This window comes from Dasypus novemcinctus, chromosome 12, assembly GCF_030445035.2.
Source record: "Dasypus novemcinctus isolate mDasNov1 chromosome 12, mDasNov1.1.hap2, whole genome shotgun sequence".
NCBI lineage: Eukaryota > Metazoa > Chordata > Mammalia > Cingulata > Dasypodidae > Dasypus > Dasypus novemcinctus.
In genome coordinates, this window is record NC_080684.1 from 48142772 (window position 1) to 48169961 (window position 27190).

The 27190-nt window shown below is 40.9% G+C and overlaps 1 protein-coding gene across 27 annotated transcripts in view; it reads right to left on the reverse strand.

Annotated features, from left to right (window-relative positions):
• Positions 1-27190, reverse strand: part of GRIP1 (glutamate receptor interacting protein 1) — a 746896-nt gene that overhangs the window by 267877 nt on the left and 451829 nt on the right. The window contains exon 1 of one of the 27 annotated variants that reach the window (XM_058308392.1): positions 11673-12057. The exons of 20 other annotated variants lie outside the window; for them this stretch is intronic. In XM_058308392.1, coding sequence (XP_058164375.1) covers positions 11673-11727 — 55 coding nt within the window. In that variant the 5' untranslated portion in view covers positions 11728-12057. Of the gene's footprint in view, positions 1-11672; positions 12058-27190 lie in introns of those variants that run through there. 6 more of the 27 variants (XM_058308397.1, XM_058308395.1, XM_058308389.1 and 3 more) reach the window with 6 other exon arrangements.

Sequence of the window (27190 nt, forward strand, 5' to 3'; positions counted from 1 at the left end):
GTCTTTATTTTACTCTCACAGTTAATTGATAGTTCTGGAATTAAAAGCATTTCATCTCTGAATTTTGAAGTCATTGAAATATTTTCTTCCAGGATCTAGTGTTGATGAAAAAGTCTGATGCTAAGTTGATTATCATTCCTTTGTTGAAAACCTATTTTTATTTGTCATGGAAAGATTTAAGGATTTTTTTTGCCTTCATGTTCTAGAAATTCAAGAGAATATGTCTAGATCTTTTTCCATTTATCCTGCTTAGGTTCCCAATGGCCCTTTCAATCTGAAGATATTCTATAGTTCAGGGAATTTATATTAACCACTGCCTTAATAATTTCTTCCCACTCTTCTCTCCATTCTTACTCTGCAATGCCTTTTAGGTTGATGTTGTGTATCATCAATTAATCCTCTTTTTTTTTTCTCTTCAAAATCTGTCTTTGTCAACATTTTCCCCTAGTGAATTTTTAATTATATTTTATATTCCAAGAGTTCCTTATATTTTTCTGTTTGCCCCCTTATCATTACAGTGGCTCTTGTTTTGTGGATGTAATACCTTCTCAAATGTTTCTGAGGCTACTAATTAGAATTTTCTAAAATGTACCTTTTTGTCCCTGAATCACCTCTGTTTCAGCTCGGCTGCTATTCCTCAAATGTCACTGATGACTAGTCAGTAGTTTACAGTCATTAAGAAAGAACTAGGCTATTTTATACAGGATGCTAGTGCAGGTTATGCTGGTAAGTTTTCTCAGCCTTTCTCTAGAATGGCACAGCATGATAACCAGCCTGGAATAGGCGGCAAAGCAGGTGGGCACTGCTCCTCCCCAGTCCCCACAACTCCACGGCCACACGGGCAGGGCTTTACTCTGGGGGTCCTCATCACTGCAGACCTGTGAATTCCTTATAAGACTGGTTTTCGAGCTTTAGATTAGGGAAGAGCACTGGATCAAAAGGTGATAAATGGGAGAGGGAGGCGGGTTTGACCTTCAGCTATTCATCCTTCAGTCAGCTGGTTTTCTGCCTCCTGCCTCTTCCCGGTCTCTTGAACCAACACAGATTTAGAGCTCATCTGTGGCTCTGTTGCCAGAAAGCATGATTCCTACCTCCTCTTTTCTTGTATTTGCTTTGGACTCTGACTATGTCTGCTTTGATTTATTCACTTCTCATCTTCCGGAAATTTCTGAAAATCTCTGGTTTGTTGATATCCACTCCTCCCAATTTTAGAACCACCCATTTTATTTTCATTCTGACATTTGGCATGTAATAAAGTAAAAGTTTGTAGTCAATGTGTGCTAATCCTTACACAGATTTTTAACATCTGGAGGCATACATAAATAAATAGCATCTATATAAAAATATTGTTAGGAATTAATCATTCTTGGAAACTGTCTTAATTCTGAGACATTATAACTGAATTTCACAGTTGATGAACCAAATTTGTCAACAAACCATTTAGAAAACAAAGGCAATAAACGGAACTCATTTTTGATCTCTATGTGGTCATCTAGCTTTATGGTATGGGAAAGACTCAATTCAATCAGAAACTCTGTGGGGTCCTAGATATTCCCAGATTGAATTCAACTGGGAATTCTGCTGTGCAGACTTGAACAATCATTTGTCCTTCAGCTCCAGCTCCCTGGTGCTGTTCCTGGCCTCTTGCCAGTATCTTCCTCCAGCCTGCTCTGGGCTGGCTTCGGAGGAGGCGGGACAGGAGGAGGGCATGGAACACCCCTCTTGTTAAAAGGGAAAGTGGGAATCAGCAGGTGTTAGAGGATGGTAAAGACCCTTAGAATACTCCTGGGGCATACTGCATTCTATGACAGGAAAACCTGAAAGAATATTTTCAAAAATTAACAACTCTGGAGAAAAGAGAAGGAATTATTTGGAAGAAGATCTTTGGAAATTAATGCTATTCATTCAACAAGGCACTTTCTTTGCACTAAATATTGTATGCTTGCTGGTGACAAAATGATAAGTAAAACACAGCACAATTACTAATTTCAAGGATTTCATAGGTGATGACATACAGATACAAACAAAACAATTTAGAAAGTATAATGAATGCACAGAGCAGGGGTACCTACCTTTCCAGCACTGTGTTGGTAAATGTTTAATAACTGGCTTTCTGAGCTAGAGAGGGAAGTTCTGATTTGTAACATCTGCCAATTTCCATGGTGTAAACACTCTTAACAGTAGCCAGTTGTCAGCTATTAACCTGAAGAGTTTGAATTCAAAGGACTGAATGTGGCTTGAATGTATAGTTACTGAATGTGGAGTTGGTAAGAGTCGCAAAGTAGCATACCATTATGTAGTATTTCTACCATACAACTTCACAAGCATAAGCAATAAAATGTATTAAAATAATAATTAGGAAGTGGTGAGTTTTGAGTACTTGTTACTTTTGTTTTTAATATTTTAAAAATAATTTATAAGCTTATATAGTTCAAAATCACAGCTGTGTTTAACACAACAATAATAAATTCCTGAAATTTTAACAACCAGTTCAGTCAACAAGTACAAGCTGGTTTCAGGATACCTTGACCCCTATCTAAGGCCTGGGGTGACAGAATTCCTGCAGGACAATCCTTCAAAGGAGGGAGACATCCTTTACCTAAGTAGGTCCCTGTCAGCTAGAAGTTGGGAGGAGAAAGGTAACAGGAGGGAAGAGGGAGTACCGAGGCAAGCTGATGATGCCCACAGAAATAGTACATTGCATATAATTAAAGCAGGGCACTTTACAACCCGCTAATAACCATGCTCTCTTTAAACAGTCACCTTTGGTTTAGGAGTAGGAGTAAGGGAGGAGCCCTTAGTTCCTGTGGTAGACGGAATTATGTACAACAGAGAAAAGCATGTTCTTAAGTTTCATCCATTCCTGTGAGTGTGAATTCATTCTAAATAGCATCTTTTGAAACTGTTATGAATGAGGTTAGGCCTTAATCCTATCACTGGAGACTTTATGAAAAAAAAAAGAAAGCCACAGGAAGAGTGGGAAGCTGGAAGTCAAGGGCACCTGGTAGAGAAAGGGGGTATCACCCTGTAACAGAAAAGCCAAGGACCCAGGACTGCCAGGAGCCAGCCCTAGAATGTCAGTTTTTGAGGAGAAAACAACACCTTGCTGATGCCTCGAGTTTGGACTTCTCCTGCCCTCAAAACTGTGAGCCAAGAAATTCCCATCATTGACGCCAACCCACTGTGTGGTACTTGTCTTAGCAGCCAGGAAACTTAAGGCAACTCCCTAATACATTTAGAGCAGAAATATCCCCTGAAAAGGAAACACTCCTCTCCATCCTATCTGTTCTGAACTTCTAGTTGAGTGCTGAAGTGGAGAGCCAACAGCCAGGAGGGGCAGAGTTGAGGACTTGATCAATGATCCACAAAACAGAATGATCCATTGGCAATTGGTAAATTAGCAGTGGTGTTCATAAACTTGACACAGAGCTGGGGCACCAAGACTGTTGAGTCAGTAGCAGTGTTCAAACTGCCTTCTGTGGAAAGCGAGTGACTTCAGGTTTCCACAGTTGTTGAGGCAATCATCATTTCTAAACTATGATTTAAAACTTATCAAAATGTGCATTCTCAAATGTGTTATAATCCATCTCAGATTTGTTTTGGTTATGACAGAAAACCTGGCTCTAACCAGCTTAGGGCAATGTATTGGCTAACATAACTGAAGAAGTCTAGGGGGAGAACACAGAGTTAACCAATGGTAGTTCTTGACCAGAGGCTAAAGTAATGACACTTTCATCTTTTGAAACCACTTCCATGGTCAGGCGGGCTTTGTCCTCGTAGTCACAGGAAAACTCCAGCAGCTCGAGCACTTACATCCTCTTAGCTTCTCTCTCTCAAGCAACGGAACAAAAAAAATATCCTGGGCTGGCCTCTGGCTGAAACATGCCTGACTCTAAAAGGCCACAAGTGGCATCTCACAGAGCTGCCTAAATGGCTGGGGCAGCGGCTTCCAAACCTGTCTGCACAGTAAAATCACCTGGGAAATTATTTTTTAATTCCAAAGCCCGGGCCACATGCCCGGCCAGTTAAATCACAACCTCTGGGTGTGGACACAGGCGTTGTTTTTAGACGCTCCCTAGGTGCTTCCACCATGGAGACAAATTGACGAACCTTGGTTTAGGGCTCCTAAGGTAAAAGTTTTTGACAGTCTCCTAATTTACTGAGAAAGTCAGTTATGCCTTCCAATTCCTTAATTTCTACCTCAAAATCTTTCAGTGCCTCCTTTCCTGTTTCTGAAGTAGGCGCTCCTCCTGCCTGCCCACACTGGTGTGCACCTGCACCCTGGTCTCAGCCCTCCCACCCCCTCGGCCCCTCTAGGAATCCTCCTCAGTTTGCATCTTAAAGCTTTGCCTCCCGTCAGCTCTTTCCTCTAGACCAGGGGTTCTTAACCCTTTTTTTTTGTTCTATGGTCCCCTTTGCCAGTCAGGTGAAAACCACGGACTCCTTACTAAGTCCACACTATACTGTGTCCCCACACCAATGCGTCCCCACGAGAATAATTTTTCTTAAAAATTTCAATTCAAGCTCACGGACCCCTTGTTAAGAAGCCCTGCTTAAGACCAACGAAAACACCCAATCCTTCCAGCCTGCTATGCCCTTCCTGGGCCTCATCGCTTCTAGCTGCTCCCCCACCTGTAGCCTCACCTTCACAGTAAACCTTCTTAGAAGAAAGGGCCGTCCGTGCTCACGGCCTTTTGGTCTGCCTCAAACCCTTATAATCTGGTCTGGCCATCACTACTCTGCTGAAAATGCTCTCTGAAAGGTCAGCAATGATCCACTTACAAAATTGAATGACAGTCTCACTTGTCTTATTCACTGACGCTGTTTTCTCTCCCCTCTATGGAACACTGTCCTAATTTTGCTCTTTAGATATTAAAAAGTCTGCTTCTCTGGCTGATTTTCTTTCTGCCACCTTTATTAGCTTAAAAAAGCCATTGGGAAAATGTATGGGATATGTATCCTAAAGACGTTTCTTGGGAAATAAGTATCGGGAAACTTTAAAATGAAAATATACTAAGGTAACAATTGAAAGTACAAAAGCAATCCTTTAAAGATACTTTACACTGTTTCATTTATTACAGTGAGAATTACATAAATGATTGCAATCCAGGGCATGGAATACTATAGAGACAGAATTTTCTATGACAAATGAGAAGAACAGAAGAGGAAAACTTGGGGAAAATAATGTATTACAGCATATAGCATAATTCCAACTCTTATTAAAAAGCACACAGAATAAATTATGAATCAACTTGTTTCCCCCACTGGTTTCCATGGTAACACTGGCACCATATCTTTAGTGACATTACATTTTACCATTTCTCGTACTTTATCTTTGTTTTGAAAACGAGGCAGAAATTTCCTTAGTACAAATTTTACTTATTGTACTTTTCTTCATAAGTTCAGGTAACAAATTTTGGAACTATTTAATAATTTAGTTTGAATTATTAATAAGAAGCCTCCTTCCTATTTTCTTTTTTTTTTTTTAAAGATTTATTTATTTTATTCATTTCTCTCCCCTTCCCCCCTCCTGCTCCAGTTGTCTGTTCTTTGTGTCTATTTGCTGCGTCTTCTTTGTCCGCTTCTGTTGTTGTCAGCGGCATGGGAATCTGTGTTTCTTTTTGTTGCATCATCTTGTTGTGTCAGCTCTCCGTGTGTGCGGCGCCATTCTTGGGCAGGCTGCACTTTCTTTTGCGCTGGGTGGCTCTCCTTATGGGGCACACTCCTTGCGCGTGGGCTCCCCTATGTAGGGGACACTCCTGCGTGGCAGGGCACTCCTTGCACGCATCAGCACTGCGCATGGGCCAGCTCCACACGGGTCAAGGAGGCCCGGGGTTTGAACTGTGGACCTCCCGTGTGGTAGACGGATGCCCTAACCACTGGGCCAAGTCTGCTTCCCTCCTTCCTATTTTCTAATAGCCCAAGAAGCTCTGTCTGAATTAGGTGCTCAGCACTGACTGAGACATATGTGTCCATTTTGTTTTTACTGCTTTTTGTAATGGCAAGGTCAATGTTTCCCTTTGCATTGGAAAGGTGAAATATCTCTAAGAAGCTAAATGCAATAAACATCTGGTGCATGGTGTTTCTTGTGGATATATGTGCTACTGAAACTTTAATAAAGTAACTACTAAAAACACTTTGCAAAAATATTTTTCTGCTATAGATTTAATAAAACACAGATAATTACTTTTGAGTTTAAAACATAAATATCATATATACAGACAAAATAATGCTGATACGGCTAAATTAAGGGGAAAAGCAAACAATGGAATTTCAGTATGATTGCTCTCCTTCTATTAGCCTAGCCTGCATTGGTGTTCCTTGTGGTAATGAACCAGCCTTTCCTTCCTCCCCAGCCAGAATCATATCATAAGGGTTCCAGCCTCCTTCCTGATAATCTGAAGGTATGTGAGGCATTGCCAAATACTCCATCTGAAGGAGGAGTGCCTCCCAGAAAGAGGTATTTCCAGCATGCAATTCCTGGCCAAAAGATGGGGAAGAAATAAACTTGGCAGTATCATAAGCCTAACCAGTATTATACAATAAAAGCTTCAGACCACTAGCAGTCAAAGCGACGGTTCAGTGTAACGGTACTGAACAGTACTGGACCTGAGGACAGTTAGCAACCTTTCACAACCAACACCATCGCAGAGGCCCAGCTGGGAGCTGGTGCAGACTTTCCCTCTTCAATTGCGGTCTCTTTAGAGAACAGTGTGTCCCACACCCTACCAATAGGTTAAACTCCAACAAAATAAAACAGCCTGATTCTGTGAAATATCTGGTCAGTAAATATTATTTTCAAGAGAGTAAAGGCCAGAATGAGAAATACTAGCTTTCATGGAATGAGATTAAGAGGTAGAGGCAAAGGAGAAAGGATATGTTTTCAGGTGAGATTTGAAAAGCGATGGAAAGTTAATGAGGTGGAGAGATTCAGCCAAGTTGTTCCAGATGGCAGGATTCCACAGAGGAGGCCAGCACGTGTCTGCAGAAGGGATGAGGATGGGGAGATGGGAGAAATGAGATCCAGAAGAGAGAGAGCATTCTGAGCCCGGATGATGATCAATTCTGAATCATATCACAGAGTGGATGAGAAGCCGTTAGAGAAGGCTGGAGGAGCCGTAAGACTAGACACGGACAGATGGGGAAGTGCACAGGGTCCTGAACAGAAAACATGAGACTATCAAAGAGGAGCAATCATATTCAGGACAAGGACACTGAACTAATGCTGGATGCAGAGTTCCTTGGATTAAAAGATGTTGCAGAAGGGAAGAGACAGCTGACATACTTTTTCTCTCCTGTTAAGACTAAAAAATCGAATGTCTTGTTGCAGTTGATTGAAACTACACATAGGAAATAAATTTCTGAGTAGAAAATTTTTAAACACTGAATGCAAAAATTTTTTAAAATTTCACAATTTAAAGGGATTCAGAGGTCACTTGAATAATCCTTTGAAAGATCATCAGGAAAACTGTGAGACTGTACTTGTTGGATAGAATTAAAGATTAGATTGCTGGCTAAAATGATTGAGTTTCAGTTCTCTCAGGGTCCTAGATTAATGTGTGACCTTCCCTTTCAGTATGGTGATTCCACGATTAGAGAACAGTAAGGAGGCAAGATGGAAAGGAAGAGAATGCGGGTGTGAGCACAGCTCAGCCTTTTAATCCTGCTCCATGCCAATGCAGACAGTACTGCCCACGCATGCACAGGCAGCAAAAAAGAAAAGTTGCTGAGGTTGAAAGAAGAAACCAGGAGGGAGAAAAAGAGGGAAATGAGCAAGGAATGAGCAAGAGAAAGAAAGTGAGTGCAGAGCAGGGAGCAGCTGGATGCCAGCCACAAATGCCTCACTCAGATGCCCCCACTGGGACACAGGTCAGTGCGGCTGCCTGTAGCCGGGTAACAGGAAAGGGACGGGGTGCCACTTCTAGGCCGTGTGTGTGTGGGGAGAGGGAGGAAGTGAAGGCAAATAGAAAATAAATGGCAGGTAGCCCAGCTATAGCAAACAGTTTGAAATCTATGATGAGGTAAAGGCAGAGGTGTTGGACATGACTACTGAACAAGCAGGAAGATGAAGAGGCAGAGTGAGTGGTGACAAAAATGAAAAGTGTCCAGAGCCACACTCTTTGTGGGAGACCAGAAAACATTTACTGTGTGATGTTGACTTTGGTAGACAGAGTAAAGCTTCTGAAAGGAAAATGTCACTGCCAAAGGAGCATGGAAGTGCCTGAGAAAGGAGAATCAAACCAGTTGTCACTACAGAAAATCATTGTAGATGAGGTTAACCAGTCTCAAGGAAAAGCAGTGGCACAATCATGACAAGAGAAAAAGAACAAAGCTTGTGGGAGCCATGAAATTCCAGGCCCTTCTCTGAGAACACAGTCATTTCTCCTGAGAAGAGAAAGCAGGGCTCTCTCCGGTAAGCAGCTGTGAAGGTAGATGCCAAAAAGCCTAGCTTTACTTGCTCGAGAAAATTCCTTTGTCAGGTATGGTTGGGAAGCTGAGAAAATGTTATTTTTGGATTTGGCTCCAAGGCTAGGTAATCAGCATTCTCCTTCTGGAGGAAGGGATGAAGAGACAGAAGATAGCATCTCTTCTCTAGCTTTCAGTATTAAATGTAAAAGAAAAGTTTTTGACAGTGCTTGGTCTTTTAGTGACCCCAAAGTTCCTGTCATAATAGCATTCACAACAGAGACAGGCCCTTTGCATAAAGACTACTTTCTTGGTTTTGTTCTACATTGGTAGGAGGCTGATAAGGCAAACAAATTGAAACAGTGGCTTGAAACCCAAATAAGAAAAAGACTCAATTCCCAAGTCTGGGAAATGCTAAGTTCACCTGAAATATGTTCTGCCAAAATGCTGAGCTTCATACTTCTATGTGGGGTGATCAGAGGACCTGTCAATAAAATATGTATTTGTAGACCTTTTAAAATTATTTCTAAAATAGAGAACGTATTTATTGTTAAAGGATATATTGCTTATAAATGCATATACAACTATAAATGCCCCCAGCTCAGGATTCTAGTGCATAAAGAGCCATGCCTGGCACATAGTAGGTCCTCAGTCGATATTAGTTAAATGGATAATAAGTGGATGAATGAGGAACTGAGGGAACAAAACACTAAGAATGTGAGGCTGTGTGGAAAATAGTCTCCTTTAATTGCATCCCTTTCTTCTTAGAGAACTGAAAAGATGTTGCAATTGCAATATTGCTTTTTCTTCTGGGTGGCATCAACAACAAAGAGCAAGCTAGATTCTGAAACATGAAGCAAAAAAAAAAAATTTTTTTTCACCTCCTAAGATCTTGGTAAAGTTTTAGCCACCGAGGTCTAATAAAGTACTTGCAACATTTCCTAAGAGCTCAAAGAGAACTCAAATGTCCTACCACTTTCAACTAGGGAAATCCAATTCATGTTAAAAGAGAGTCACTGAGTGCCTACTATATGGTAGAGCACTGAGCTAAATATCTGGAGGAGGAGTATTAGGTGTAGCTGTCAATGGGGGAGGGGGGTGCTGAGTTTGGGAGAATTGGAGAGTTGTGGGGGTAGGCGGGTTGGGACAGGAGAGAAACTTCATCTAAGTGCCCATTTTTCCCCAGATATCAAAGAGGGGGCACTTAAGGTTGTGATTACATATATACTTTAATTTTATTATTATAGCCTAAGAGAAAATAGCATACAGGTAGGGGTGGAGTGCTGGAAATCAATTAATCCGCTTGAGAACAACAGGTTTAGACAGCACTGATGGGACTTGAACTTTATTTGTCAGGGCTATTAAGTATATGGCAATGTAAGGCATTGCATTACTCAGGCACATTCTTGCAAATGTTTAAACATAATCAAACATAAAGAGGCAGCAAATTACTGTAGGTTAATTCCATATACACATTTTATTCTAATCATCAATTGGCATTCTTAAGCTGAATACCAAATAAAAAAGAGCAAATATACAGATTTTGAAAAGAAAAAGTAACGTCCCAGCTATAAAGTATCAATATTTTCCTTATTATTCTAGATTTTCAGCAGCTCTCAGTAAATATTTAAATATTTCAGTGCAGGAGATCAATGCTTCCTTAATTTTCAGGAAACTGGAAAAAGCTAAAAATAATTGTAAAAACTAAAAATTGCTTGGGTTCACTCTTTTCCTAGTATATAGGACATATAAAAGAATATCTGGTACACATGAATAGATACCTATTAATTGCTTCATGTTTATAATGTAAAACAATATATCTCAATATCAAGATAAGTAAATGCTAAAATCAGCTAAGAAAATACCTTTTTAGAATATGAAATATCTTTAAAAATGTAGCCCAAACCATAACATAAAGGACATACTTTTAAAAGTGATTTATAACCAGAAATCACTTTGTACAAACGGGAAGGAATAAAGTCAAAACTGAATTACTGCCGTAGACTAACAGCCTAATTTAAAACGGATAGTCTTTCCTATATTTCCCCCAAAGTACCTTTTAAAGGATTCACTCTCCTCTCCAGACCACTTGCAAATGCATTCAGTAAGTTGGGCTATAGTATTATTTCTCTTTCCTGTTATTGACTCAAGATCTATTTCTTACGATTTGCTTTGTACTCATTTTTCTGCCAAATAAAATATTAATTGCATTTTCAGCTGCACTGCTGGTGATCAAAGAACTCTCATATGTCAAGCTAAACTGATAGAAATAGCATCCATTAACATATTTATAGGTTCAGAGCTTCTAGAGCATAATAACATCCATTAATTACTTGACAGTACTCTTAAAAAGAAAGCCACACTTCTACTCAGAGTGAAGTTTGTTGTTGTTTTCTTAACAAATTCTCTTTAAAGTCAATTTTATCTAAAGAAACTAAGTCAAGAAGGTTCATGTATATACACACACACACACAAAGGCAGGATTTTAAAGGCAACCAACCACTCACTAACTTTGCTATAGAATGCATACAAAGTAAAGAGATGGCATAGCAAGTGATTTCAAAGAAAGGCATATTTTAAATGTTATGGAGATTATTTGTTTAATATTTCAGAGTTCTCAGAGAGGCAATCTCAAGTCAGTAATTTTTTTATGACAAGATATGAAGCAATGATTTCTACTTTCAAATAAACTTCTTCAAATATCACAGTGCTACAGTCTAACCATGGACCAAGGAATACTGAATTACCTACATTTCTGAACATGCAATTCTAACCCATAAAACATTTAAAGCTGCCCTGGGGAAAAGCGCATGAGATGTTGAAAATTAATAGAATAAACAATAATTTCATGGATTCACCAGCTGTGTGGTGCCCGAAGCTGCCAGCTACATTTAAGCCCATGGATCGTGGAAAGGACAGTAACACATACTTGATTCTTCTTGATCAGTTAATCAGCATGCAATATGATGGTTTCTCATAATAACTTCAGCACTGGACTCAAACACATTTTCTTTTCAGCAATGAATGAAGGCATTAAAAAAAAAATCATACAAGCTAGTTTCATGATTTCCACATGATACAGCCAAAAGGACGGAGAGCCAAGCTGAGTCTACCTGAACATATGCATCTATACATATTTCACTGAGTTCTTTGTTGCCTGACAATAAATTGTAAAGGCAGTCATATTTGAAAGTAAAAACCATTAAACTGTGTTTATAGAATACTGCAACAGATTCGCTGAGTGAATAACAAGGAAAGCACGATACCTTTAGTAAGTCGCCTCAGAATTTGACAACGGCATTTAAAAGAGACAGCTATCATTCTTGCTCACTGCTTTCTGTGGCAAAGTGTACTCAAGGCTCTGCTCTGGCGGCTGCAGCAGCAGCATATGAATTCCTTGCGCACATACCAGGAGAAAGGTAGCCCCGGCGGGGAGTGACAAAGCTTAATTCCTCTTGGCGGATGCAGAGGTCCGCTACATGTCATCTGGCAAAGCTCTGTCATTCACTACTAGCACCCCTGCCCACCACAGCCTCCTCCCCCTGCGCAATCACAATGCCTTAGAAAGTAAGGCTGTTTCGATAGCAACAAAGCACCAAATTGTATAAAGCAGGGACACCGTGCGGAGAGGAGCCATTCCATAAATCTAATACCGAGCACTGGGAGACGCATTCCGTTTTTAGGCAAAGGGCTATGTATTTCAGCCAGTTCAGCCACCGCCACCCCTTGTCTTCCCTGCATCAAGTCAGCATCCTTTATGGGTCTCATTGAACTGGAAATGCAAGTTAAATGCTTGCACTCTTACTTTAGGGAGAAATGTATGTATCACACACTAACTGTGTTCTTTTACCAATAACAAAAAAGGAAGGTACAGGAGGGAGGCAGTTCATCCTTTTGGACTCGGTAGAAAATAATATGTTTGCCTGTAAAAGGCAACTATACCTATGAAAGAATCAGAAAGAGCTATTTAGCGCCTTAAAATATATGAGAGTCAAGGCAGTCTAGGTTTATAGAAGAAATGCAAGAAGGGCTGAGGGGCAGGGTTTAGGCAAGGCGGGGTGTCAGACAGAAGGGAGTCCCAGCCCCTTTAACCGCCCTTTCCAAAAAAGGACTTGGCTGGGAAGCAGCAGAGTCAAGACTGTTTCTAAAGATATCAGGAATAAAAGCAAACAAGGCCAAGTATTTCTAATTTTAATGTACCTTATTATCCATTTTCCCAAACAACCCTCCCCCAAACCATTCTCCTCATTATGCAAATCAAACAGTCTGGAGACATAGCAGATATTTGTGAGTATCTGCTCCAGTGGAGTGGAGAGCAAATTAACAAACCCTTCACAATCCATTCACAAAATGACAAAGAGGCGGAGCCCGTTTCTTCCTCTGCCAGCACCAGCAGCCCATTCACTATATAGTCAATACAAGCTAACATTTGGTATGGAATTTTAATCAAAATCCAGGACCTTCCCACAGGAGTTAATACCAATATTCAGAAAACCAGAAAAATCAGACAGTTGGCTAGGAAGTTGAAAAAAAAGTCAATTAGTCAAAATGAAAAGAAATACCACTGTCAAACATGTGGTTAATATTCCTAGGGCTATATGAATTATTCATACAGTTTTGTTCTCTACTCTAAGTCTGTAAAAAAACCCATCAAGCTGGTTTCTAAAATAGCTTCCCATATTCCAAATTTAGCTAGAGAGTTTTCTCCTCTTCATTCATAAACTCCATATTAAGTAAAACAATTTCAATCCACTGATATTGTAAAGCATATGTTTTCTATGATGCATATGATCCAGTAGAAAAATATTATTTTTCTGCATGAAAAATAACTGGACATTGTAAGCGTGTACTTTAAAGATTTTTTGACAAGAACAATATTCCCTTACTGATTATGGCCTAGCTAAAGCAATCAGCCACCCCTAATCAATAGGAAAGACTATATTAAATGGCTTGTAGTGCACAATCAAATTTTTATAATTGTTCCCATTAGCAAAAACATTTTTTAAAAATTTCAACCCATTTCATTTTATCTCTATTGGGCCATCTCTCGTAATATTTTAGCTATGCCGATTTTTTGTTGTTGTTCTAAATAGAAATGTACCTTAATGCCAGAAAATTGGGTTATTAGCCAAAGTGAACTAAATATTTACAGTTAGCTATTACTATTTTCAAGATCTTTCCCCTGATCTAACATATTTCTTAAAATCCAGGCACACAGAATATGCAGCTATCAAGCACTATTAATAAAATCTTGCCCATGCCTATTATTAATGTCTATTCAAATAAAACTCAAAATCATACAGGAGTCTCTGTTACTGTGCATACTCGGATCTAATCTGCTGCTTCTTCAAAGCTAAAATGATCAGATCTTCTCCTTTTATAACTAGCATGCTCCACTTAAAATTTTTTAGCCCTGTCCTCTGGTCCCAAGACAGATCCTCAGATGTCCTAATTTTTTGGCAGAAGTAGCTTATCACAGAAGGTTCCTGAGGGACCAACTTAGGGGAACTTTTTCTACTCTTTGGATTATGTGCCTGCCAATTCATATATTTCCTGTTAGTGAGCTCAGGCTCAGCTCCAGGGACCTTGCAGAAATGGAGCCATCCTAGAGTCACCCTTTTCTAGGAAAGGAAGGCACCGACCATGTGTTCCCATCTTCTTCCATTTCTGGCCTCTCTAGTCCTCAGGGATTTCCCTGGCAGCCATTCCCCAGTTGGACTCCTGCCCCAAGCCTTTCATGCTTCTTTGCTAAAGTGAGTATCAGTTTCTGAACTCCAGTGCTGGCAAAATGCCTTCTAGCCAGGGCAAATTTTTCCATCTGAAAGCTTACTGACCTGTAGAACAAAGGTCCCAAATGGCCAAGGTAATTGGTGGAAATGGACCACGGCCTCCTAACATGAGCCATTTCTGGGCCAGAGTGGTCTCCATTTCTCTGCCACCAGATTAGTAGAAGCATATGTCTTTGGGACCCTATAATCAACTCATGCTCATTATGGTTGACCCAGCTGCCTAGATAATTCAAACGTCACAGCAGGCTCTTTCAAGTTTGGGGCTATGGAATTATAAAGCAAGCAAAAATGCTGCAAACTATATTTCTGATTAAGCTCCAAAAAGATCTGGGAAGAGTTAGTTCATGAGGTTTGTTTCTCTTTTAAGAACTCAGTATATGAGAATACGTGCTTGATGGATTTGGGGCTGATTATTCCCTTCCTGTGTGGAAAGAGGAATTATTTCAGGGCTTTAAAAAACAAACATTAGTTTCCCTAAGTTATAAAACAGAATGTCCTTTATGTTTACATAGAATTTAACAAATTACAAAGCACTTTCACACATAATGTCTCATTGTCACGACTCAGTTATGGGTTTTTGTTACAGATAAGGAAGCTGGTTCTCAGAGAAGGTTTTTCATCAAGGTCAATCAGCTAGTAAGTGAGAAAAATTGGGAAAGAATCCAAGACTTCTTGTCCCTGTCTGAATATTCTTTCCACTTTTCACTTTCTCACTGTTCCCTTTCCATTGATGGAAAACTTGATCCAGTTCACAAGGGAAAAATCCAATCAGCAAAGAACTGCAAGCACAGCTCTATTTTATGACAGGAGAAATACCTAGAGTCTATCACTACCACCTGCCCTTCTACCCTGGCTGTGCCCAGGCCCCTCTGACATACAAGTAATATGTCCAGACCCATTGTGACCAAAAGGAACCCCCAAGAGAAAGGCAGTCACACAGCCATCTATCAGGACTAGACCATCGTGTGCCAAGTGTCTCCTGGGTGTGCATTTTAACTGCAGTGTTCCACTCTGCTTGGTATCTTTGTCATGCCCATTTTAAAATATTTTTAATATCATCCCTTATGTCAAGGTGTACTAATTTTATTATAGAATGGGGATAAGGTGTGTTGATAAACCTTCAGATGGGCTCAAGGATTCCAAAGCATTCTCAAAATCAAAGCATTCCAGAGAGCCATCCATAGGTGGGCTCTGTTATCTTATTCTGACCATTTTTTCACCTCCCTGATTTTCCTTCATTGTATGGTTCTTCTTCATAACATCTCTGACTCTAAATTAACAAGCGCTATTTGTAGATTCTTTCAATTCTTAACAAGGAAAAGTGACCATAAACAAGCTTCCTTCCATATACCTATGCCTGGGGAATTCCTCTAAAAAATAAAAAAGCAAAATAATGGGGTTAATTCCCCAAATAAAAAAAAAAACCCTTACTTTTATGTCACTAGAATTAATTTGATTAAAGTTCTAAAATAATTTGCACCTTCTTCCTCACCTCACCTGATTTCATAATTCTTTATATTACAAAATATATTTGATGGATCCCATTTGTTCAATTATTTATTAAACAATAATCTTTCTTTTTCTTTGAATACTTTTGCTCCCAAATGTTAAATAATATGTTTAGATGATTGTTTAAAGAGCACAGGACATGCTGAATTGGCTATTATTGAACATATGGATATTTTCTCCACAATAAATGTCTTTTGGGTATTTCCTAAGTTTTCAAGTGTATTTCATAACACTATGTTCATCGAGGTCTAAAAACATGGCCTCCCAACTCTTTTTCAATTCCTTATGGACAATTTCATTGACTCATCCTTGGCATACTATAATCAGCTGCTTTTATTTTTCTTTGCAAAATTGCTAAAAGCAATTATGACCCTCAAACGTTAAAATTCTTGTGATTGCTGCCTGCGACTTGATTCAAGGAGTGTATCAACAGAAGACCAAACATTAGGATCAGGCAAGGGATATGCCCTCCAAACAGAACTTGACACTGATGAGCTGTAGCTGAGAACTATTAGGAAAAACCACCGCTGATGTGCTGATAAGGATTCTAAGGGAGTGGAGATTTGGTGTAATTGCCCAAGACAGGATTTATTAGGCATTTAAAAAAATATATTTTATGAGAAAACATTTTTGTAGATGTAATGATGCCCTTTAGGTAGTGTCATTAGGATATAATCTTGCAAATCCAGGTGATTAAAAAGCACTTAGTGGCCCTGAGCCTCTGGTACATTGTGATATAAAAGGATGGGTATAAATGCAAACACTATGTGTTATCTGCTTACCTAGCCAGGGCTCTAATGCCCTAAATGGTGCCAAGGAAGTAGGTTGCCTCCACTTAACATGAGCAGGACAGGAACGCTCCCACCAAGGTAAGAACCTTAGAGATTCGTCAGCTAAAAGCATCCAGTGGGAAATGGTACAGAATGGGACATGTAGAAAATGAGAAATGCAGTGCATGAGGAAACCTGCCAGAAATGCTGATATTAAATCCAACTACTTACAGAGACCTTATGTAGAGAGAGAATGGTCTAGAGGTAAAAACAAAACAAAACAAAACAAAACAAAAAACAACCACAGGCTTTAGAATCCAATTGGGAAATTCAGAATCCTGAACCACTAAATGGCTGTGTGGTCTTGGACAGGTTTCTTAGCCTCTCTGTTCTTCACGTGTTAAATGGTGAAAATTATTTCTAGGTTTGTTTTAATGGTTAATTAAGTTTATTTGTGCAAAGTGCTTAGACCAGAGAATAGTTAACAGGTTTTATTCGTCACTATGTGTTGAACATAGAGAATACAATTGCACAATCTGGCATTTGGTTACAGAGCCCAGGCTCTTCCTTACTTTGCTTCCATGAGATTAGCATGGATGATGGATGATTGGTCAGAAAATCATCGGGAGGCGGGGTTGGGATTAACAACTAAAACGGTCCTTTTTCCTGAAATCTTCCAGGATCACAACGGCATGAATTTCTCTCTCCCCGTGGACTCCTGCAATCCTTCCACGCTTCTTCAATCTCCTGCCACTAAAAGATGGAATTCCCTCCTCCCCTCCAGCATCTTGTCCTCCTCCTTCAGCATTTTACCTCCTCCCAGGGCCCCAGCAATCGCCCCTCTGCTTTGACTTCCAAATCCTGATCTTCAGCCCCAATTTGCCCTCTCATTCCAAAACCACATTATTTGATCGATGCTTTGTGGGGAGCCCTCTATGACCATCTCAAACTAAACTAGAACCAAATCGAGCTCAGCAACTTCCCCCCAAGAGGATGCTGGTTCCTCCTCTAGGAATTCACTGACACCGTCGTCATCGTCTTTCACAGCCCGCCCCTTCCAAGTCTGTCTTGGGGCATTTTTGCAACACCACTCACTTCAGCGCTGACTGCCAGCACCCTAGCACTGATGCAGGACTTTTCTCTCACAAGCATGTACTGTGCACTTTATTCTAGGAACTGGGGCACTGGATCCCATACTGGGGATACCTCCTAACCCATCCCTGAATCAGTGGTAATCACTTCTGTTTTTATTTTTCTTAATATCTGAGTAGTCCCTTTGGGTCAGAGTTATGCTTCAAATTGTGTATTGCTAGTCAAGTTTCTGTTCTTTTTTTAGGGATAAATGAAAGGGTACTTTCATATAAATGACCACATGTACTAAGAACAACATACAACTCGTGTTATATCAAATACTTGTGACCAGCAATCACCTTGGGAAACAAGAACATTACTTAAGGGAGGGGTTTCATAGTTACAAAAACAACAGCCTCACGTTAAGCACATAGTCTAGAGCAACTTACAGCAACATTCACTTTCCACGTCACCCAGAACATGCCTTTGGGTTGATGTGCTACTGAGAGGGCAATAAACGCAAGTAATTCAAAAGGCCAGCCCAAGAAGAGGTGGAGTGTGTACTGAAACCATGCTAAATTATGGAAAGGAATGAGATTTCCAAAAGAGCATAGGATGAAGCAGGCATTCCCAGTACCCCTTTCACACCCACTCTCTCTATCCCCCTTTCCTGATTTATTTTTTTCCATATTATTAGCACCACCTAATACACTATCGATTTCAATTATTTATCTTTTTATTACCTGCCTCCCCCCACTGGAGCTCCATGAGGATGGGAATTTTTTTGTCTGTTTCGTTCAGTCTCAAACAGCACCTAGCACACAGCCAATGTTCAATAAATTTCCGTTCAGTAAGTAAAATTTGTGGGCATTTCTAAAACTCTTCTATGAAAGACTTTTTAAAGTCATTTTAAGAGCAAATCCCTAGAATAAGAACATGTTCCTTGAATACTACCTGTTTGTGAAAGGGGGGAAAAACGGGTAAAAGATGTGACTTTGACCCTCCTTTCCAGGGCACAGCTCAGATTTACTCCTGGTACTTCTGACAAGATGATTCAGAAGGACTCTGTTGTTCTCCAAATATGAAGAAATACACAGCCCAGCTAGTTTTTCAGGGAAGGAAGAATTTCAGTGAAGCAAGAACAGCCGAGAAAAAGGCAAAATAGAAGATGCTAAAATCAAAAGTAATTATCCCTTTGGCTTGGCTCTGTGAATGGAGGAAGGAGCAAATACACATTCATCCTGATAGTACATTTTGGTCCAGTATGCATAAATACAGTGTGTCAAGGATATAGCACATCTCTAAAGTCAGAAATGTGTCTGATTTGTAAAAGTTTCTATATTCAGTAGTTTATGGCTAAAAAGCTTTGTAATTCCAGTCATCATAGTATAGGGTTCTGAACTATAACAGTTAGTCTCCATACTGACCTTCTTGCTGTTTAGCTACCACTTTGATGACTTTCATTTTGAGGGAATAGGAGTTAAGCTTTTCATAGTAAGAATGCATCTGTTAAGTATAAATAAATGAACCACAACCAAAGCAACCAAGTCTCCTCAATTCTAAGTTACTTTACCCATTCAAATAAACTGCTTTGACAGTATTTTAAGGTATCTTCTTGATACATAAAAATCTAAAGAATTTAAATGAGCAAAATATAAACCTTGATAAAATTATCATTGTTATCATTTCTGATACAATGAAATGAAGAAATTCCTTCAAGCAATGGGTATTATGGGTCAAAAAAACATACACCAGTAGGTAACAAATGCCATCACCCGCTTGGATATTTTAACCAAATAACACTGTAGCAATGGTAGAAAGGATCAAAAGGCAAAATTAAACACAGATTTCTAAATAAGAAGTCAGAAATTACAAGTTAAAGTCCAAAACAGTTACACATTGGCCGTTTGCTCTTGGGTAAAAGTTACTGAACATCTTCTTTGGCCACCAGATTGGGCCCTGGGAGCACAAAGATGAAAAAGATACAATTCCTTACCTTGAAAAGTTTACATTAGTGGTGAAATTCTAACCTAGAACACTACACACATGGCCCAGCATTTCAACCAACTAACTACAGAGCATTTAACCTTACACATTATTTTTGCTTAAGCCACATCAATGTCACTCTTCTTCTTTTAAAGGTAATGATACCTTGATTTTTTGAGGACCCACTCCCAGTCCATATGGTATAGGTGGGACTGGCACTATCCCCCACTGCCCCTCCAGGTGTGGGCATGGAGGCCTGACCAAGTGGGTGACCATCCCCTCGACCAGGAATTGGTCCAGAAATAGGCAGCATAGTGAGATGCAATCCCAGGACTTTTGTTACAACTATTGCAAAGGAGAGGTTTTTATCCCACTGAGGATGGAAGCTATGAGCCTGGCCTGGCCATCTTATCACCACTACGAGTAAAGCTGCCTTTGAATCACGCCAAGACACAGACGCAGAGTCAAGAGACAAATGACGGATTACAGGAGGTATTGTTGGAACTTCTGGATCTATCCATTCCTGAAGCTGTAACACCCTGAACCCTTTGGTTATATGAGTCAATATGAATCAATAGTCCTCCTTTTGTGAATCCAATTTTCTATCACTGGAATCAAGAGTCTTGACTCATAATCTTTCTAAATCTCAGATTCTTACAAAACAAGGAGGCTGTGCCTGTAAGATCCCTTATATTATAGCTCTGACTTTCTATTTTCATACTGTATTCACCTATTTTATGGGGTTGCTGTGTAATCAAATGAGATAATAAATGAAAAAGTGCTTTGTCAATTTTAAAGCACTTATTAAATAATTATTTTCAAATCTTAAAAATGCATCTCTTTCTATATGTATATTTATAACTGGAAAAAATTAGAATGTCCCAGAGTTCACCCCATTTGTAATATATTTATATAAGGAGTAAAGTCTTGGGAAAAAAGGAAGGCAAGGTCTCCCTCCTTCTGTGCTTCTCTCATAGAAAATCCATATTTTACCAAATTCCCAAGGTTTCTACTAACCATGTCCTATCTCCCTAAGCTCATTACCATGCCTCAGAAGGACCCTTCTCTCTCAATTTTAAAATAGTGACCATTATTTCTCAGTTTTATTTCCATACAAATAACACTGAAGGGCTCCTGGGGAATGTTTGCAAACACCTTTCAATCAGTGACTCTGAAAAGGTCAACGTGTTTCTTTTATTCTCCACCAAAAGGAGAAAACCTTCTCATAATGCCTAAAGGAAAAAAAAAAAAAAAAGACTGTAAAGGTGGAAGGAATGCAGAAAAGGAGAAAAAGAGAAAACGAAGTCAGTGTAGAAGACATTCTTAAATGGATCTCTTTCTGTCATAAGACCATCTTCTTAAAATCTTGTTGTGAACCTGGAGATCCAGCAGGAAAAGTCCATTTTGCCATCTGGCTGCACAGTGGGGCGAGTCGCTACTAGAGAGCAACAAAGGGTCAGAAATGGGATGGCAGGGCTAAGGCAGGCGGCCTGGGAAGCTGACCAGGTGACCAATCAGAGGCCGGAGGTCTGTAGAGACGCCTCAGTGCCTTGTGTCTACACAAGCCTGTGTAGACAACACCTCCAAGGATACAGGAGCAGGGAAGTGGATGTGGCTTAACTGATAGAGTGTCCCTCCACCATACAGAGGGTCCAGGGTTCAATCCCCAGGGCCTCCTGACCCACGTGGTGAGCTGGCCCACGTGCAGTACTGCTGCATGAAAGGAGTGCTGTGCCACACAGGGATGCCCCATGTAGGGGAGCCCCACGAGCCGCCCTGTGTGAAAAAAAGTGCAGCCTGCCCAGGAGTGGTGCCGCATGCACAGAGAGCTGATGCAGCAAGATGACGCAACAAAAAACAGATGCAGTTTCCCAGTGCCACCTGGTAATGAAAGCGGATGCAGAAGAACACACAGAGAATGGACAGAGAGAGCAGACAATGGGTGAAAGGGGGAGAGAAAGAAAGAAATCTTTTTTTAAAAAAAGGATACAAGAGCAGAGGCAGAGTCGCCAAGACCCCAGGGGCCAGGGAAAAGCCAAGAAGTGGGACAAGGGTCAAGCAAAGGTGAGGGAGTTAGGCAGACCTGAGTTCAGACCAGAATTCAGGGAACACCTCAGCTCAATGTGCCATGCTGTCATTGTCCTTATATCAACATGGCCAGCACTTGCATGGAGCTCCCTGTGCCCCAGTCATGGTCTAGGCTTTATATCCATTTCCTCACTGATTCCTCACAATGAACCCATGCCAGAGGAAGACTGTCCCCATTTCACAGTGGAGGGAGCTGCCTCTCCTCTTTGCCCACTGCCCTTTGGAACGGTGACTGTAGATTTGCACGGTCACCTCCCGTGGTACAGAAAGGATCTGGAGGACACAGGCAGTCTTTGCGTCTTTGTGGTCTCAGGACCTGAAGAAACAATAAGTTCTTAATAAATGTTTCCTGGATGCAAGAAGGGCATAGGCAGAGAGGGCTGGGGGAATAAGGTGTACTCATTCCAGGTATATAATCAATGTACCTTGGGATACAAAAGGCTGAGCATAAAAGAGCTGCAGCTCTCAGACATGTGTGCTCAGAGAGCGGCCCTGCCAAGGGCACCTCAGCCCCAGGGAGTGGGGGCCTGAGAGTAGTTCTCACTGGCAGGAGGTCCTCACTACCTCCGGATCATTTCTTTCTTAGGCTTCTTCCTGTACTAGGAAAGCTGAATAAAAAGACATTTTAGGGAGCACTATATTAACCAAGAAGTGTAGGGTAGGCACTGTGGGGGTCTGGAATAAACCGTTCTGGAATGGGCTGGACTCTGTGTGTGAGATCACCTGAAACAGACCTTGGCTAAGCGAGCTCTAGTAACTAGTCAGCTCGAGGGCTGCCCTCAGAATATGCAGCAGATTTACTTCAAGGACTAGCAGATTCCAAACATACCCTGGATCCCTTTGGGCACAGAGAACTCTTAAAAATATACTGAGGAACAGTGGGAAGTCAACTTCATGTATGACATCACGCTTACCAGGGATTCCAAAGTGCTGCCCCAAATCCTCCCAGCCCTAGGGTTTTTAAAATATCCATTGTATACTTATTTTCTAGACCAGTCTATTCAATTGAAACATAAGGCAAGCTACAAATGCAAGATACACATGCAACTGCAATTTTGGCTTTGAGATTTTTTACCTCCCCTTCTGTGATGGTTAGACTATGGTGTCAACTCGGCCGGGTAATTTTGCCCAATTATTGGTCAAGCAAGCACTGGGCTAACTATAATACAAGGGCATTTATGGACTTTAATCACCATTGACTTTACTGCAGTGGTAAATGATAGATAGCTGATTACATTTACTTCAGTTAGGGAGATTGCCATCAGCAATGAGTGATGCTTCACCCAGTCGTTGAATGCCTTAAAAGGGGAAGTGATTCCAGCATTGAGAGAGAATTCCCCAGCTTGTCTTTGGACAGCCAACATCTCCCAGAACTTGTAAAGAACCTTCACTGGACTTTCACTGGAGCCCATGGTTGCAGTCTGCCTGAGGAACCTGGACTTGTGCATCCCTACCGCTGCATGAGAGACTCTGATAGAATCGTATACTATTGACAGACATCTCCTGTTGATTCTGTCTCCCTAGAGAACCCTGACTAATACACCTTCTAACTTTAAAAGTAACTTTCACATGCTCATTTTCAGTGCAACTGCTAATGGAATTTGCTCCTGTTGGAACTTGTAGCCCAATTCTGATGATGTCATCTCATGTTAAGGGTTTCCTTTAATCATCATGCCTTCAGTCACTTTATATCCATGGTTCTAGCTGAAGGCAAGAGAGCTCTAGTTTCATACAAAGCGCACTATGAGATAGTTTAGGCCCAATATGGAGAAGTAACAAATGGACACACCAGACCTTTCTTCCACGAAGCAAGAAACAAGTCATAACATTTAATTAAAAGTAAAAGAGGAAAAAAGTTCACTTTGATGTTTCAGAGGATATTAAAATAATACATACACTTCTCAAAAGGTAGTTAGATACACTGACTTATCTTTTGGGTTGTAGAAATCATTATCAAGCCTGTAAACCCACAATGCTCAGAGCATGCCCTCACTTACTCATATTTTCGGTTGTGGGTCCCAGCAGTCGATACAAAAGTTCTCTTTATAGGCATTTAAAAAAGAATTCTGTAGCTACCTTTCTTTTGGTTTCAGGTCCAGTGTTTTATTTTCAGGACTGACATTAAAACTAATCCCCAGGAGGAGAGGCCTTCCACAGATCCTTTCTGAATTTTTTTTGGGAAGGAGATACAGGAGTTTAATCCACCAAAAGGGAGTCATAGAAGGATGAAATATTTTCCAAAGCATATGCTAATGGAAGTGCACCAACCACTAAGACCCACTACTTATGGGAAGCATCATAAAACCAGTGAGCTGATGGAAATGCAGAGCTGCAAACTAACTGGAAAATTTTTTTTAAAAGGAGCATTTTCCAAGTGGGAAATTAGAGATCCATTTGATATAATTTGTCGCGTATGACAGCTTTTGCGTAAATTCACACCCTGTCCCATTCCTTGGTCCTTCCATTTTCCATGATCAATCTCTCAGCAGGGTTTGGGTTCCAGCATTGGCACTAACAGAATGTGAGACAAGTGCATTCTGCCAATCACTGCATGCTCCCATGATGTAATCCCATCCTCATTCATCAGAAACAGAGGCTATGTTGCTGCTGCAGATTAAATTCCATTCTCTGCCATTACAACTGTAATTTCTCACTTATTTCCTGAGTTTCTTTTGTGAAAATCTTTAGGAAGTCTCACTTATTTGAGGGAGTTCGGATGAAAAAGAAATCTGAGTGGAGAATTAAGCTGTTGCTTTCTTTTTTGCACTGCACTTAGATGCTGTCTTATTATGATGCAAGCCCCTTTGACGCCTGTGATGACAGTCTGGGCCAAACTTGTCAGAAGACAAAAGGCAAGGCCATCTATCACCATTACTTGAAATCTCATCTGGCAAAGGATTTATGATCTGCTCATTTCAGAGGATATTAAAAAAAAAGTTTGAATAAAGCATGTCTGGTGATGCATGAAAATGAGATGGATTTCACAGAAGACCTGGGGCTGACTTCACTTGGTCAGAAATACCTCAATGCCCTGCCATTGTGGAGGGGGCTTGCCTGGGACCACTGAGTGCCACGGCTGAGATATCTGAAGAGTGGCTAATACCCAGAGCTCCCCACGGGCAGCCAGAAGAGCATGATTCAGAGTGCAGGCTCTGGAAACAGAATGCATGGGTTTCAATCTAGTATTTGACCTAGCACAAGTTACTAGAGCCCTCTGTCCTTGGTTTCCGCAGCTACTCACAGGATCATTATAAGGATTAAATGAGTTAGCCTGGTACCTAGAAGCCCCTAGACTAGCACTGGACATAAAGTAATGCCAGCTAAGTGTTTGCAGTATTAATGACCAACCTCACAGGATTGTTGAGGAGGCTGAAGGGGTTTTTATGAGTAAAGTACTTAGAACGGTGCTCGGGATGTAGGAGGTGCTCAAGTGTTAGCTGTTATTATTACTAATGTTACTAAAAGATTTGTAGAAGTGCAGTAGTAGTAGTGATAGTACTAGTCTCTCCCATGGCACATCTCTGCATCCCAAGACAGCCAGGGCTTCAGTTTATCATCCCAGGCTGATACCTTAACTCACTGTTGTCCAACTGGCATCTCAAGGGTTACCCATGACTTATATACATTCTCTTTTGCCTGCGCACACTTTAAAATTTTCTGGAGTCCACTTCTTGGCTTCTCTTGAAAAATCAAGAGGTCTAGTTACACCAGGCATGCATTTCTGCATGTAAACTCTCAACAGTTGAGCAGTGGCTGCCTCTTCAGACGTGGGGGCGATGCATTCTCCAGCTTACCACATTACCCACCAGGTCTACTTCACTCACCGATTCACTCTATGTCATCTGCTTGGCCCTTGTAGGAATTTCTGTTTGTCCCCCTGAATAGTCTAGGTGTCCTTTGGGTGACATGACCTCCTCACACAAAATTTTTGTTTTAAGGTCCTGAACCCATCTGAAAATCTGAGAAATACTAAGGAAACTCTCCCCAGTAGAATACACACAAATTCATATACTCACAGCACATGACAAGTAATTTCCAGGGGGATCCCAAACGCCCTAAAACCCAATCATGGGGAAAAAAACCTGTTGTAAGAGCTTATTCATGGATGAGAAATTTCCATTACTCCTCACCCTTCCTTGGATTACCATTATATTTCACATTGCTGGAAGGGAGAGACCATGATTAAAAAATATGTGTTGACAGTGAGCCCCTGATACTAATGACTATGCTTGTGAGCTGATAAACCCAAAATAATAACAAGGCCTAGAGCAACTTTGTGCCTGGGAATTTCCTTCTGTCAGCCTTCATGTTACTCAAATGTGGCCAGTCTCGAAGCCAAACTCAGCATGTAAATGCAATGCCTTCCCCCCAGCGTGGGACATGACACCCGGGGATGAGCCTCCCTGGCAACGAGGGACCACTATCAACTACCAACTGATGATGCAACTGGAAAATGACCTTATACGGAAGGTTCAATGCGGATCAGCAGAATATCCATGTCTACATAAAATACCATGACTTTAAAATGCTGTTTGACCTAAAGTAAGGGGGAAATGGAAAGGAGAAATGAGTTTATATGGCTACGAGTTTCTAAAAAAGAGTCTGGAGGCTGGCAGAAGGTTTGCCCTCATGCACAACTGAGCAGAGTCAGAGAGACAGATAAAGCAGATACAACCCCCAGATATTGGTTCCTTTGAGGGCTAAAGAGACCCATGGGAGTTATGGTCATGGCCGATGGGGTTAACTACCAGGGCAGATGGCCCCTCTTTGGAAATGGTGTTTATGTGTGATGAATCTGGACTCAGATGGGATCTCCCTTCATAAGACTTTCATGCTAATGTGCTGGAGGTGCAGTTAATGTTGGGGTTTAAGATATATTTAGGGGATTTGAATCTCTGGACTGACAATGTGATAGCCAGATCCTGAGCCTCAACAGACTCCAGCACCTACAATCTGATTTATTGGACTTACCACACTCAGCTAAGATGGAGGTGAAGAAGGACAACCACCACACCATGGAGCCTAGAGTGATTACAACTGAAAATGGGAGGATTGCATCCAGCATCCAGGTGGAATCTGAGCCTCCTCTTGACATAAAGGTGCAATGGACACAACCAATCCAGTGTCCACATAGAAGAGGTGGCATTGGATTGGGAAAAGTGGACATAATGGACAAAGGGTATGGGGAAAGGCAGGAAGAGATGAGAGGTGGAGGCGTCTTCGGGACATGGAGCTGCCCTGGATGGTGCTTCAGAGGTAATCACCGGACATTGTAAATCCTCACAGGGCCTACATGATGGAATAGAGGAGAGTATGGGCCATGATGTGAACCAATGTATATGAGGTGCAGAGGTGCCCAAAGATGTACTTACCAAATCCAATGGATGTGTCATGATGATGGGAACGAGTGTTGTTGGGGGGGGGGGGGAGAGGGGGGCTGGGGGGGTGGGGTTGAATGGGACCTCACATATATATTTTTAATGTAATATTATTACAAAGTCAATAAAAAAAAAATTATAAAAAAAAAAAATATGTGTTGTGTATGGATGCATAAAATGAAGACCTACGTTT